At 42.8% G+C, this 14,866-nt stretch overlaps 1 protein-coding gene across 1 annotated transcript; it reads right to left on the minus strand.

Annotated features, from left to right (window-relative positions):
* Positions 1-10,913: 10,913 nt before the first annotated feature.
* LOC134635039 (ZP domain-containing protein-like) lies at positions 10,914-14,598 on the minus strand. Its single transcript, XM_063484554.1, has 10 exons — positions 14,593-14,598; positions 14,459-14,507; positions 13,957-14,098; positions 13,689-13,832; positions 13,242-13,300; positions 12,723-12,913; positions 12,238-12,638; positions 11,843-11,942; positions 11,151-11,346; positions 10,914-11,050 (listed from the first exon to the last, which is right to left on the minus strand). Exons 1-10 carry the CDS (start codon positions 14,596-14,598, stop codon positions 10,914-10,916), a joined length of 1,425 nt encoding a protein of 474 aa, XP_063340624.1.
* Positions 14,599-14,866: the final 268 nt, after the last annotated feature.

A 14,866-nucleotide genomic window follows, 5' to 3' on the forward strand; every position in this document is an offset into this window, starting at 1 on the left:
AGTATAATCAGATGGGTTGTAAATAATCACAAGGGAATCCCACCGAGTAAAAAGTTATCAGTGCTTGCTGTACATACCTGTGGGTGCAGCAGCAGGAGCTCAGGGACTGGGGAGCCAGGAGAAGCAACAGGGGATGCTCTGCTGCAGAATCAGCTGGCTCTATCAAGACAATATTAAATGTTAACAGGTTTTAAACAATAGTCATAGAGAAAGTATATACAGTGGTCCCTCATTTATTGCAGCAGGGGTTGTCAGAATAACTAGCCCCTCGCCCCGCACTTTATACACTTTTGTCACACACACATGAGCATTACTCACAGTTCTCACAAGTTGATTCTCAAAGTGCAAACCTTTGTAGATTTTGAAACGTAAAAGTATTATTATGCCGCGTTTTGTCTTCATCTGCCTGCCACTTTTGTGCACCTTTTTCCCTCGCGGTGCAGGTGTCTATTTCCGAATGAAGGTCATAGTTATGGGTGTTTTTGTGCTGTTTTTTCTATTGGACGTGATGGTTATCAAAACCAACCTGTTCCACCTCTGACACCTCAGACACTTCACACCTCCTCTATTCACCCTGCTCACTCCTCCCCACCCCCAACAACAGCATCCAATACACAATCAACACAAGGCTCCAGCCTGTCTCTCTCAACCACCCAGGTTAGGAGGGAACTGAGGAGGATTAAAGCCAAGAAGGCAGCGGGTCCAGATGGCATCAGCTCGAGGGTCGTCAGGTCCTGCGCGGACCAACTGTGTGGTGTGATGGAGCACCTCTTCAACCTGAGCCTGAGGCTGGGAAGAGTCCCACAGCTCTGGAAAACCTCCTGTGTCGTACCAGTGCCAAAGACTTCACGCCCCAAGGACCTCAACAGCTACAGGCCGGTGGCTCTGACATCCCACCTGATGAAGACCCTGGAGCGGCTGGTCCTGGCTCAGCTTCGGCGCCTTGTGAGCTCATCACTGGACCCACTTCAGTTTGCCTACCAGCCTGGCATTGGAGCGGATGATGCCGTCATTCACCTCCTACATCGTTCCCTCGCTCACCTGGAGACCGCTGGGAGCACTGTGAGAATCATGTTCTTTGATTTCTCCAGTGCCTTCAACACTATTCTTCCCTCGGTTCTGAAGGACAAGCTGGAGAACTCTGGAGTGGACCATCACCTCACTACCTGGATTTTGGACTACCTCACCGACCGACCACAGTATGTGAGGACTCAGGGCTGTGTGTCGGACAGGGTCGTCTGCAGTACGGGGGCCCCACAGGGAACGGTTCTGGCTCCGTTCCTCTTCACCATCTACACTGCAGACTTCTCCCACAACTCCACCCAGTGCTTCCTGCAGAAGTTCTCTGATGACTCTGCTATAGTCGGCCTCATCACTGATGGGGACGACAAGGAGTACAGAGGACTGACTCAGGACTTTGTGGACTGGTGCCAGCTGAACTACCTCCAGATCAATGCCAGTAAAACCAAGGAGCTGGTGGTAGACTTCCGCAGGCACAAACATCCTCCACTGCAACCACTGAACATCCAAGGTATGGACATTGAGGCTGTGGACAGCTACAGGTACCTTGGTGTTCATCTGAACAACAAACTGGACTGGACTCATAACTCAGACGCCCTCTACAGGAAAGGGCAGAGCAGGCTGTACCTGCTGCGGAGACTCAGGTCGTTTGGAGTGGAGGGCCCACTCCTGAAGACCTTCTATGACTCTGTGGTGGCCTCAGCCATCTTTTATGGTGTGGTCTGCTGGGGCGGCAGCATCTCTGCTGGGGACAGGAAGAGACTGAACAGGCTGATCCGCAGGGCCAGCTCTGTTCTAGGATGCCCTCTGGACCCAGTGGAGGTGGTGAGTGACAGGAGAATGGCGGCTAAGCTGTCATCCCTGCTGGACAACATCTCCCACCCCATGCATGAGACTGTGACAGCACTGAGCAGCTCCTTCAGTGGGAGACTGCGGCACCCACGGTGTGGGACGGAGAGATTTCGCAGGTCTTTCCTCCCCACTGCTGTCAGACTGCACAACAAAGACTTTAACTGATCAAACACACACATCCACAAATGTGCAATAACACAAATGTGCAATAATCTTTCTGGCACCGTTGTATTTTTCACTCTGTTGTATATAGCATTTGTATTCTATTTTTATCTTATTGTATATTTTATTCTATTTTATTCTACTGTATATAGTATTCTATTTTTATTCTATTCTGTACAGTTGTGTACTGTATTTATTCTTATTTTATTTTATTCTAATTGTCCTTCATAACTTTTGCACTGTCCACTTCCTGCTGTGACAAAACAAATTTCCCACGTGTGGGACTAATAAAGGTCATCTTATCTTATCTTATCTTATCTTATCTTATCTTATCAAACATGATAAATTTGGCAAGCGCAGGAGACACAGCACGGAGGAGATTTGTCAATCAGGCTGCAGAATGCAATGGGCATTGTTGAAAGCTGTACGATGCAATAAAAAAATCAGCGAAAAAGCGAGGCAGTGACGGATGAACAGCGGGACCACTGTGTGCTGTTTATTAATAAACAATAACATATATTCCTATATGACAACATACATAGCAGTAGGCGGGCTTGCTAGCTTTAGCGTGGCTCTCCTGGGTCAGTCAAAAAATTCAAAAGAGAAATGAATGAACTTACCAGGTTGCCCGATCTCTTCTCATTACTTCCTCCAAGCTCGGTCCTTTTTATTCCTGTCTTGGTACAGAAAGGAGCTGGTGTCGTACAGCTCCGGGTGGTTAGCAACCGTGTTGATGAGCCTTTCCTCCATATTGAATGAAGAATGAAGGGCTTTGGCTGGATCTGCCCCTTTGACCTAGGTCAGAGCCACGTCACCAGGCTCCTGATTGGTCGTCGCGGCTCGAATTGACGCTGGAGTTCAGATTTTTCCAACTTGAGCGGTAGACGCACAAAATGCAACACAAAAACTGACGCATGTATTTTTATTCACGACTCGCGCTACTTTGACGCGCGTTTGACTCGTTTTCGCGACGCAAATCTGCTTCTGAATTTTTGCGGGACCCCCAGTCGCGCGTCATTGGGCTTCTCCATTGACTTTACATGTAAACCTGACGCTCTGGTCGCGTCTATCGCGTTCGGTGTGAACACACCGTAAGATGTTTAGTTACTCCTCGGCCTGCTTTAGCAATAATGATACTTGTAATAAATGTAGCCTCTTTGCAGCTCTGGAGGCCAGGATCAATGAATTTGAGAGTCAACTTCACACCCTTGAAAATCCAGTAGCTAGTCAGGCCCCTGTAGCCAGTGCAGCCAAAGCTGCTGTGTTTTCCCGCTCTAATCTAGCTAGTCGTTTTTCACAAAAGTCTTTGCTTGGACAGCTCAAATTAAATTCTTCATCAACACTTTTGTTACAAATGTGGCACCCGGGTACAGTCAAGGTTGGCACCATGACTACATACATATTAGTCTATTCTTCATTAAAGCTGCAGTTTTCTGCATCAACTTTCCACGTAACCTGTTGAACCCCAATCGTCCCCGGTACAAGAGACAAGGACAAACAATGACTCCGCACACATCTTACAGATTCCAAAACTGCAAGTTTCATCACGCTCCAACCAAAATTCACTAAACCAGCAGCCAAACAAGACCAAGATTACACTTTATGTTTAAATTTTTTTTAACATGCACTCTGTCTTACCTTGTTATCTTACCTCGTGTCCCTTTTCTTGCTCAGGAGACCCAAACGAACAAAAGAGCACCACACCCAGACAATAAGCACTTTTATTGCATATCAGAGCAACAGAATGTTAACATGATTAGTCAAAACAGTTGAGGGTGGCCTAGGTTCCGATATCTGCCTCACGTATCATCTTCTGCACCTTCTGGACATCTCTCTGTAATAGGTGATGACTCTTCTAACTTCAATATGGTAACCATCCTAGTTTAATATCCAGCTTATAGAGTTGGAGAAGGGGAGAAAGAGAGCATTCCCTAACACCAGAATTTATAGCCCTGTTTTTCTCTAGCAGAGTCAGCCTTAAAGTTTTGTACCTTCTGGTACCAACACCAGTCCAGGGAGACCATCCCCCTCACACATTCCTCAGAAACAACTTCTGTCCATGTCTTCTAGTGTCAGTGTGTATCAGTCCACTTTTAATACTTGTGCAATAAAAGATGAAACATAAATGTGTGATACAAATTCTGAGGTAATTGTGAAATATAAAGTAATGGGGGTATATAAGCCTTAAAGATAAAAATAAATTCTAACAATTCCCTCCTTTTACACCTTTTAAGGTATAAATCCATAATCCACCTGAAAGCCTCATGTCTCTCCGTGGTATCCTTCACAGGTGTGATACCAGATCAGAACGGTCTTCCTCTCTTAAACCTGTTTCAGGTATCCCAAGAAAGTGAGAATACTCTATCACTCCTCCAATAATAGATACTGGACCTTACAGGTCATCAGACTAGCTCATCAGAGGAGTGCAACATGAGGTCAACTGGAAATGTCTGATGACACAACTGTTACATAATGAAACCAAACTTCTCAGTAACACTCAGTTACCAAGATTTGTGCTATAGGGGAAGCATGCTGATCACGGGTGGTAACCGCTAATGTACTTACTGAAAACATCTGTCAGGACAAGGGTATTCTCCAGCCCATTAAGAGAAGGTTCCAACACCGTGTAGTCCATGGCAAGAGTTTCATTTGGCTGATAAGCCAACAAGTGCCTCATGAAACAAGGTGGAACAGGATGAATGTCCTCAACACCTCTCACACTTATGGCACCACGAGGCCACATTGCCAGACATGCCTGGCCAACAACACCAGAGCCTGAGCAACTTTGTTCTCTGAACACATTGATGAGCATGTCTCTGGTAGACCTCAGTTAGCGCTTCTTCTTTCAAAAAAATAAGGTAAAAATACCTTCAGTGTTTCCCCCAAGGCCTTTGGGGGAAAGACCTGGCGGTATAGGACTTCATCCCGTTCAACCAACTGGTCCCATTGCCTCAGCAGAGCTAAAGATGCTTCAGGTCTCTTATCCAGTAAAACTTGCTGAAAGAGTTTAGGAAGTGAAGTTGGTTGCCGCTTCCACCTTGCTGGGATCTGGGGAAACCCCCTTACCCGAAATCACATGTCCTCAGTAATGCGCCTCGTGCTGAAAGAAGGCACACTTGGCCAGATTCACCTTGAGACCCTCTTTCTGCAGCATCCCCCTTCTTGAAGCATGGCAGTGATTCTGGCGGGGTCCTCCCTTTCTAGCTTATGACAGAATTTAATTTCCTCACGTGCCTCTCCTTCAAGGTGGTCAAATGGCAGGCCCTCATACAAGTCTGCACCTCCTCTAGCCACTCTGCTAACCCGATACCCTTTCTTCCTCTGAACAAATAACATTTCATATGATAGTAGAAAACACCAATCTCTCCGTTGGAGGGACACTACCATTGGAGGAAGAGTTGAGCGGAACAGCAGAAGCAGGAGGTACAGGACTTGGACCAGGTAAGGCCGAAGCCCGCTCCTGCCTCAACTTCTCATTTTTTGCCCTCAACTGTAAAACTAAAAGCCTCAGCTCCTGCAGCTTGACTTTCATAGCTACACCTGAAACAGAACAAAAGAGTCCAACAAAAGAAACAGAAGGGGGGAACAGAAGTTCTTAGCACACTCACAAGAAACACTGCTGCTTTGCTTCAACCTAGAAATTTAAATACACTTAAAACAAATATAGAATATATGAAAACAAAAAATGAAGGCACGTCTGTGCTCTCAAAAAGGGGATTCTGTTGACAATGCCAAATGTGGCAGCAGGAGGGCATAAAAAGAATGATTCAGTACTTTCCCCTTTAAAGTCACTGTCCTCATGATAGCTAGGGCAGCCAAAGTTGCCAATGACACCACCTTGGAAATTCCAACTAAGGAAATGAGCATAAACACCAATAAGGTACACAGATTTGTTCCACTAGAATGAGACAGAAGATGTGAGTTCACAATTCAAAATTTAAATTTATGACTCAAAGAAAAACATTGTTTTACAACTTTACAACTTTTACAACATTCAGTCATACCACGGAAGGGAGTTCGTGTTCAGGACTGTAACTTACCAGCAGGTGAGGATGGTCAACACGAGGGGGAGACGAGTTCAACAAATGAGATAAATAAATCACCTCAGACACTTGTGAAAATGCATTCAATTGTAAGAGAACCTGGCAACAACCACACATACAGTACAGAGGAACAGTCACCCGAAAGATCCTCCACCACTGTCAGCTCTCAGCCTGGACACAAACAAAAGGAAAGGGGATGAACTCAGAAGTGTTAGAAACGCACAAAAAAAGATTGAATTATACCTTAAATTCTACACAAACAATATTCTTTACCCACTAATCAAACAACCATTCAGAACAAAATAAAATACAAACATTAAACAATGCTTAATCAAATAAACACCAATTACTCAATTAAAACACCACAACCAGAAACCAACAAAAACATAACACAAAAAGAAATGAAGCAAAACAGAAGCAAAACAGTAGGGTATCCTGCAGAGCGGCAGCAGCTCCGATATCTGCAAAATGGCAAACAGGACAAGGGCAGCTTATACATACCTGGCCTGCTAGGCTACTCTACCTGGACATGAGATGAGCTCTTCCCGACCCAGCAGCACATGTCAGTGATTTCTACCGTGCAAATAGCCCACGTCAGAATAGTTTAGGCCCAAAGCTAACAATACTGCGAACAACACGACGCATACCTCTTCTATTGTATTGTGGATGCCTGGGAGGGAGTGGTAAGTTTCCCAGCCCAACAGCAACAGGAGATGCATCAGCAAAAGGCCTCTAAGTAGACAACCAAGTCAGATTAAGCAGAACATCCACAGCTTCTGTGCAACGGGCACCACATACATACCACATCAATACACCTGTTCACATGCAGCCGACAAAACAGTGAGCGACAACAGACGCAATTCAACCGTCAATGAGCAAAGAGAGGCAGGTGACAGAGCCTCCTTATGTATACAGAGTCCCTGCTGGCAATAGGTTAGCATATTCAAAACAGGCATGCTTATTGTAAACCATTTTGCTACAATCACACAGCTCACCTCTCCACCAGGAGCATGTCTAAGAGCTTCCCATTCCTATTCCGTATTTCAGATGAAAAACTGAAGAATAAAAAACCCTCAAACTGCTTTTCAGTTCAGTCTTATCAGTAGTTGTCGTCCTCCCTCCTTCTTCTGAAAAAAGGACAATGCCACCTTTTCAAGAAACATTCAACTAAAATAATTCAGCAAAATCAGGAGGGGCGAGAGCTGTGAGTTGAGTTGGAGCTTGTTTGGTAGCTGTGAAGGGTTTGTGGGTAGGCTGTAGCTCAGGAGATAGAGCAGGTCATATACTGATCAGAAGGTTGCTGGTTTGATCCCTGGCTCCCCCAGTCTGCATGCCAAGTATCCTTGGGCAAGATACTAACCCCTAGTTGCTCTCCGATGAGTGTGTGAATGTCAGCTAGGAAGCACTGAAAAGCTTAGAAGAAAGTGCTTGTGAGATTGGTTGAATGTGGCATGTTGTATACAGCACTTGGAGTACTCCGGGAGAGTAGAAAAGTGCTATATAAGAATCAGTCTGTTTACCATTTCTCTTCGTCCTTGCAGGAAATTGCTTCCTCCAACTGTGGTTCTTCTCTTGGTTGTCCTATCCAGGGCTGGGTGCTTCTTATTACGCTATATTGCTCTGGTCTTTATGTTAAGCAATTAATTGATCATTTTTTTTCCAATCCTCAAATTATATTTCTTATTTTTGAATCAGTTTATTAATGAATTGTTCTTGTTTTTTTTTCTAATATTTAGCATCAGTTCCACCTGCATCCACCCAGGGCTGGGGAGTGACCTGCAGTGCTATTATAGCTGTACTACCCTCTTTTGCACACATGGTGTCACACTCTGTTGAATAGACTTGTGCTTGCTTCTTCTTCTTCTTCACTTTCTCTCAGCATTCTGGTTTTTCCGGTTGTGCAATTCTTTTGACAAAGACAAAAAGAAAAAAGACAGGAGGAAAGAACAAAGAACTACTACAAACAAAGACATACATTTACCCCACTTTGCTTTTTTTATGGGAAGTACAATATCCCAAACAACTTTAAACACATGTGGTTCCACAGAATTTTCACTATGTTGCTTTTTGTAATCTTCTTTGATTCAAGTACTTTAAGTACAGTGAGTACTCGCTGATTTCAAATGGCAGATCCTGTTCTTTTAAGCACTCACGAGGGCCTTTAACTCAGCATTTTTAAAAATGTTCTCTAAAAAAATACCTTAACCTTGAGTTTTCAAATTTTTTCCCAAAAACACTTTCACTATTTCATTTTTGACTGGACGTTTATACCAACACGGATGAGCAATGAGAAAAAAATAAAATTATTATATATTTTTTTAAATTTAAAACTTCAACTTTTACCATCAAGAAATGTATAATTCATAAAGAGATGGATTTCCAGTAATTTCTTAGTTCATTACTGATTGATCAGTATAAATGAAGTTTCGCAGGATTGCTCTGACGAGTACTCGCATAGACACTCACTGTGTATGCTTTTGTTTCCTTGTAAAATAAATGCATTGCAACTCGCTACTCTGTGTGTCTCACTTCATAAGATAATTTTTCAGTCACTGACAAAACCACTTTAATTTTGCCCTGCTTCACTTCAGCAGCATCGATCTTTGCACAGGAAACATCCATGTGGTGATTCATAGTTTTCTTCCATTTTTGGTTTACTGCAGCATATTTTCAAAGTGGTTATATGCTATAAAATTCAGCATTCTTGTTGGATCTTGTAGATTATAGCAGCTCTCTTCCTCCCGCACGGACGTGGCAGTCTCGGTGTCTGCTGCACAGCATCCTCGTATCTCGTCTGGTATCCGCTCCCTCCTCTGTAAGAGACAAAAAAGGAAAACACTTCTCTCCCTAGCCTTGATAATCTTATTTTCTTATCCATTGTTCTTCTCATGATTCAAAGTTGGTTTAGAATATCATGTTCGGGACTCTCTGACCCAGAGACTTATTCTAGCCAGTATCCATGTGTGTAAGCATGTTTGCATTTCCCCCTCTGCACTCTAAGTCATTCCTACAATACATCAGTCTGGACAGTCACGCTGAACGAAGCTTATGACCTTATGACCTTCAAAAGACTGAGTGCCAAAAGACTGAGTACACACATTTGCAAAGTGTGTATGAAAATGATTATAACCACTTATTTTAGTAAGAGAAATCAAGAATTTTCAATCCTAACAAGTGAAAGTTATTTTATTATATTTATATTATGAAAAGCAGATTTTTGACATTTTAAGGTTTTCACATTTTAAGATCAAATAAACACACAGAAAACAAAAGCAAACAACACAAAGCTGGCAAACCCACCGGATTGACCAAAATCAACTCAAAATACTCCAACACAAAGGAACCTCCTCTCTTTCTCGCTGGCTCCCTGTCTCTGAATAGGATGATCCGTGGTTAGCTATCTCTCACCATCAAAACACTCGACAAATTCCCGTGAATGATTCACTTCCTTATAAACCATTGAATCAGGTCCCAAAGAAGTATCGTTCCAAATGAAGCTTCGGATGTCACTGATCACGTGACTGTGGCCAAACGGATCAAGCCTCGACACAGTGCATCTGAAGCAGTGTGCTGGTTTTCATGAAACTCACGCCAGAGCATCAGCTTCAAGTGGGCCATCACTAGTTCAATCCATCATCCAAAAATGGAAAAAGTATGCTACATGCAATTTGCCAGGAGCCATGTAAGGGACGCAGCAATCAGGTGGAAGATGTTCTGGTCAGACAAGACCAAAGTTGAACTTTTGAGCCTAAATACCAAGCGCTACGTGTGGCAGGAAAGTAACACTGCTCATCACCCTGAACACACAATTCCCACTGTGAAACATGGTGTGGAAATATAAAGAATATTAATGTGTTAAAATGGCCTATTAAAAGTCCAGAAATCCCATTGAGCATCTGTGGCAAGATTCGAAAATTGCTATTCACAGACGCTCTGCATCCACTCTGGCTGAGCTTGAGCTATTTTGCAACGAAAAATAGGCAAAAACTTTGGTCTCTACATATGCAACGCTGGTAGAGACATACCCCAAAAGACTTGCAGCTGTAATTGCAGTGAAAATATTGATGCAGAGAGACTGAATGCAAATGCACGGCACACTTTTCAAATTTTTATTTGCTTAAAATTTTGAAAACCATGTGTCATTTTCGTACCACTTCACAATTTTGTGCTCTTTGTGTTGGTTTGTCACAGAAAACCTCAATAAAAAACATCAAAGTTTGTGGATGTAAGGTGACAAAATGTGTCAAAGTTCAAGGGGTATGAATACTTTTTCAAGGCACTGTATATGCGCCATATGATGCTGATGAAGAGCACTGACGTAACACTTGGACTGAGGAGAGGAACCTCTCCAACATTTGAAACAAATGAAACAAAAGCACTAACACGTATGTTTTTATTGACTGATAACAACGATGTATAATAACCAGTCCAATGACAGCCATAGATATTCAAAGCAAAAATGATGAGGAAAGAGGAGCACACATCAACAGTAGCACTTTCTGTAAATCACACTCTAACATATAAAAATAAAAGCTGCTGTACGACTGAACAATAATCCAAAGATTCATCATTCAAAGTCTTGTTTTCTATCTGTTTTCTCTTAAAGCTCGCAAAAACAAATACAGCTGTAACAGCTGGGACTGTGCCCTACATTATAAAGATAACTGAGGTGACTGTTGTTGTGAATTCACGCTACACAAATTAAGCTGAATTATAAAGAATTAAATTCATGATTGATTTAAACATGAGCAGATACACAAACACAGAAACCCTGACAGCAAAATGAGGTTCATTCAAAAGTAATGCAGGAACTGGTATTCTGATTACACTGCTGTCTTAACTTTCACTCGAGGCCAAACGCTGGTATTTGACCTTTGACATTTTGGCCCTGTGCAGGAGCACTCCACAGATCATGGCAACAGCAGCGAGAAGACATCCAGCGATGAAGACCAGGTTCAGGTTCAGGTTGTTCCCTGAAGACCACAAAAGATCATTTCTACCTCAGCATTGTTCACACTTTAGTGAAAGTCAAACAAAGAAACTAATGTTTAGAAACACTTTGTGTTTCCATACCTGCACTCATGCTGATGTCTGCTGACCTCCTCAAGCGCAGAGGACCCTGGGAAACGAAGTGCGTTGCAGTCTGGATGACAGAGTCCCTCTTTCGGCGGTGGTGGTGATCGTTTGACGTGGAGTTGATGCATCCCCGTGAGCACCTGCTGTTGGGATTCCCTGCTTCACACATCATTACTGAACAGCTGATGTATACCTGAATGAAACAGGACACACTGTCAGTATATCAGCAGATGCACAGTTGCCCCTCTAGTAGAACAAGAGCAGAGGTGCAGTCAAACCTTTGCTTCTCCATCCCAGCCCAGGAGAAAGCACAAATGTCACAGCCTAATTAACTTCATACCTTTCTGCACAGTTTTTTATTGTAATTTTGCCTCTGTGGACTACTGCAATGGATTTCAAATCAAAACAATGAAGATAAATGAAGCAGTTTAGCAGCAGTATTGCATTATTTGTTCAGGAATTCGAGCCATTTTTATACATTTGCCAAATATTAAGCGTCTCAAAAGTAAAATGACATTGACTGACGAGTAGTGGAAATACTTTTCCACCACAAGCACATAAAAGAACTCTAAGCAAAGTTTAAAAAAGCAACTAAAAACTAAATAAATACCTTTAAAATTGGCCATATTTATTAGTGCTTTTAGAAATTGGTGCTTTTAGAAATGCAGTCTTATCCCACAGTTCTTTACCTGATCGTGCAAACCGATGAACTTGAAGGCCTCGATGCAGAATCTAAACTGTCTCTTGTTGTCGGTCTCATGGATCATCACAGTTGGGTCCACGGGGCACCTAATCAGAGCCGAGCACAAAGACGACACAGCTGCTGTAACTCCATGTCTTACAATCAAAGCTGCTACAGAAGCAGAGCTATCACAGGGTTTCTACAGCTTTCACCAACATTTCATTTTAAACATTTCATCACAAAGAAAAAAGAAAACTTTGATAAAATTCTGGTTTTCCTTCTTTTCTTTTATATATTGATCAATGGTGGATTTTCATATCAAACTTGGCCAGATTTTCAAATGTTGAGGTAACTGATGTGCTCTAAATAATATACACTTCACTTCCATCAGCACATGCGTACCCGTCTTCAATGATGGAGTAGGTTGGTTGGTAATTGGGGTTGTCGTACGGTGAGGCTCTGCAGGACTCCACAAACATCTCGGTGTCGTTGACTATGGAGGAAGCATCTATCTCCATGTAAATCTTCTGCCCTACGTCGTACTCCAGAGGGTACGAACTCGGATCAATGATGCTTCTGAACTGGTTGTCGGGGTAAAACTCAAACTGGTAGGTGAACGTGCCGAAGCCTTTATCAAACACTTCCACAGTCTTCCTGTGTGCTGTGAAGCCCAGTGACACGTTCCCCTTTTTGGGGTACTGACAGTAGAACTCTACTTCCAGGTTATGTTTCCTGGTGATCAGAGCTCTGCTGTCATCCACTGTGGTGATTTCATTCTTGAAAATGAGATGTTCCTCGTCTTCCTGCAGAGTCAAACATCACTCTCAGTCCTCGTTCTGATATCTAAACCAACAACAACAGAATAGATACAAAGGAGCTCTGGTTACCTCGATCCGAGTGCCACAAGCATTGAGAGGGATGACGCCGATGATGTGAGTGCTGTTGGAGTATCTCTCCAGGCTGCAGAGGGTGTTGCTGGGCTCACTGAGACGCAGGTGATCCTCACGGAGTCCACGGAGGGATGATCTCTCCACCTCTACTCTCATTTCAGACTCGGAGCAGATCACGTTAGTTTTAACTGAAACAAGTTAAAAACATAGAAAATATGTTATGATGTAAAAAAACATAGTCTTATAATTTACTTATGATACCCATTTAAAGGACTGTTCATTAAGCTAAACCTAATGCAATCCAACACAACAGATTTAAAGATTTACAATTTTCAGTTTATGAGTTAAGTCTAAAAAAAAAAATTATTGACATTAGAAAATAGAAAATATGTCCAAAAATCTGACATATTTTCTATTTTTTATTTTTATTTATTTTTATTATTATTATTATTATTATTATTATTATTATTATTTTTTTTTTTTTAATTTTGATATCAAAGACAACTTTAGACTCACTTTCCTCTGTTCCAACTTTCAAGATGACACACCTCATCTCGGACTGATAGACGCCGGACCTGAAGAGACATTAGTGAACAATGATAGGTTGACTTAATGTGTGAATTAAATAATTTTCCTTTTTATTATTTCTTCAAACACTCTTGAAATTGTAAAGCTTAAAGTCAAATGAGGAGAGCTTCATTTTATAATTTGTTCACAGTGGCATTATTTATTCCAAAGGCACATTTATTTAAACTTCTCACGCCTAGACAGAAAATACACTTTTTTTAAAACATTAAAAACAACAAAAAGTCACTTACTGTGAAGTCGGGGTGCCGTGGTTATGAGAGTGGGTATTGCCTGGAAAACTGGTCACTGCTGACCTGAAAAACCCACAAAGAGTCAAATCATGACTTTGCTCTCCCAAACTAATTCTGTCTTTAAAGGAATGAAACTGAGGCTAACCCTGTCGCCGACTCAACAGCAAAGCACACTGGGAAATAATCTCCCAGATCGCTGAAGAACGGCGTCCACCGAAGCACAAACTCATTATGTGTGGTTCTGTGCTTGGTCATATTCATTGGCCCGCTCATGATGATATCTTGTATTCTGTAAGAAAACAACAGAAGGAAACAAGGATTTGCTCATTAATGCTGATCTGAGCTTTCCTGCTGAAGTGATAATAATGTTTCTCTGCCATCAGGCCTCCTTAATCAAGCTTTGTGTCACTCACGCTGCATATGAAGCCTGTGCTTTGATTCTGATCTCCACCTCTTTGTTGACCTCTGCATGAATGCGCTGTCCGTGTGCAGGTGTTGGGTGCACAAACTGGGGCAAGTATAGTCCCTCCTGGCATGAAGGAGCAGGTGGATCCACTGGAGTACAGTTAGAGTAGTAACAAATAAGCATCCATTACCAAAAAAGAGGAAGAAGCAACTGTCTGCATAGCAAAAGTTCAAGGATTTGAACAAACTTAAAGTGGGGTTTGATTCTTGGGCTGCTGAAGAATTCAGTGCAAACAGCTGCTCCCTGAAATTTAGTTTTTAAGATAAACTGTGGGTCACATGAGTAAATAGGTCTGCTGCAATCAGCTGTTTCTACCACAGATTCAAGTCTTAAATCAATGGCTGTCTTCATGTGCAGAGTCATCAAAGCAGCAACATGCTGAGAACAGAGCAGACCGGAGTGTGCTGCATCATCACATCATGAAACACTGAGACAAAAATGGGCCTTACCAAGGAAAGAGAACTGCAAAGGTAGTTTACTGAGGGGAGGAGAGGTCGCCTGCAGCGGTCTGCCCGTAGTCCACCACCATGGTGTGGTAGTGGGGGCAGCTGTAGTTGTTGTTGGAGCAGCTGTAGTTGTCCACCACCATGGTGCGGCTGTAGTTGTAGTGGGACCGGCTGTAGTTGTAGTGGGAGCGGCTGTAGTTGTAGTGGGAGCGGCTGTAGTTGTAGTGGGAGCGACTGTAGTTGTAGTGGGAGCGGCTGTAGTTGTAGTGGGTTCAGCTGTAGTTGTCCACCACCACCATGATGTGGTAGTGGGTGTGTCTGTAGTTGTAGTGGGAGCGGCTGTAGTTGTAGTGGGAGCGGCTGTAGTTGTAGTGGGAGCGGCTGTAGTTGTAGTGGGTTCAGCTGTAGTTG

Source organism: Pelmatolapia mariae, linkage group LG9 (genome assembly GCF_036321145.2).
Source record: "Pelmatolapia mariae isolate MD_Pm_ZW linkage group LG9, Pm_UMD_F_2, whole genome shotgun sequence".
NCBI classification, from domain to species: domain Eukaryota; kingdom Metazoa; phylum Chordata; class Actinopteri; order Cichliformes; family Cichlidae; genus Pelmatolapia; species Pelmatolapia mariae.

Excerpts from the sequence above, each read along its gene's own strand:
- LOC134635039 (XM_063484554.1), bottom strand. Across the intron at positions 13,301-13,688 it reads GCTGTTGAGTCGGCGACAGG|GTCCGGCGTCTATCAGTCCG; the intron begins GTTAGCCTCAGT and ends ATGTCTCTTCAG. Across the intron at positions 12,639-12,722 it reads CTTGTGGCACTCGGATCGAG|GAAGACGAGGAACATCTCAT; the intron begins GTAACCAGAGCT and ends TTGACTCTGCAG.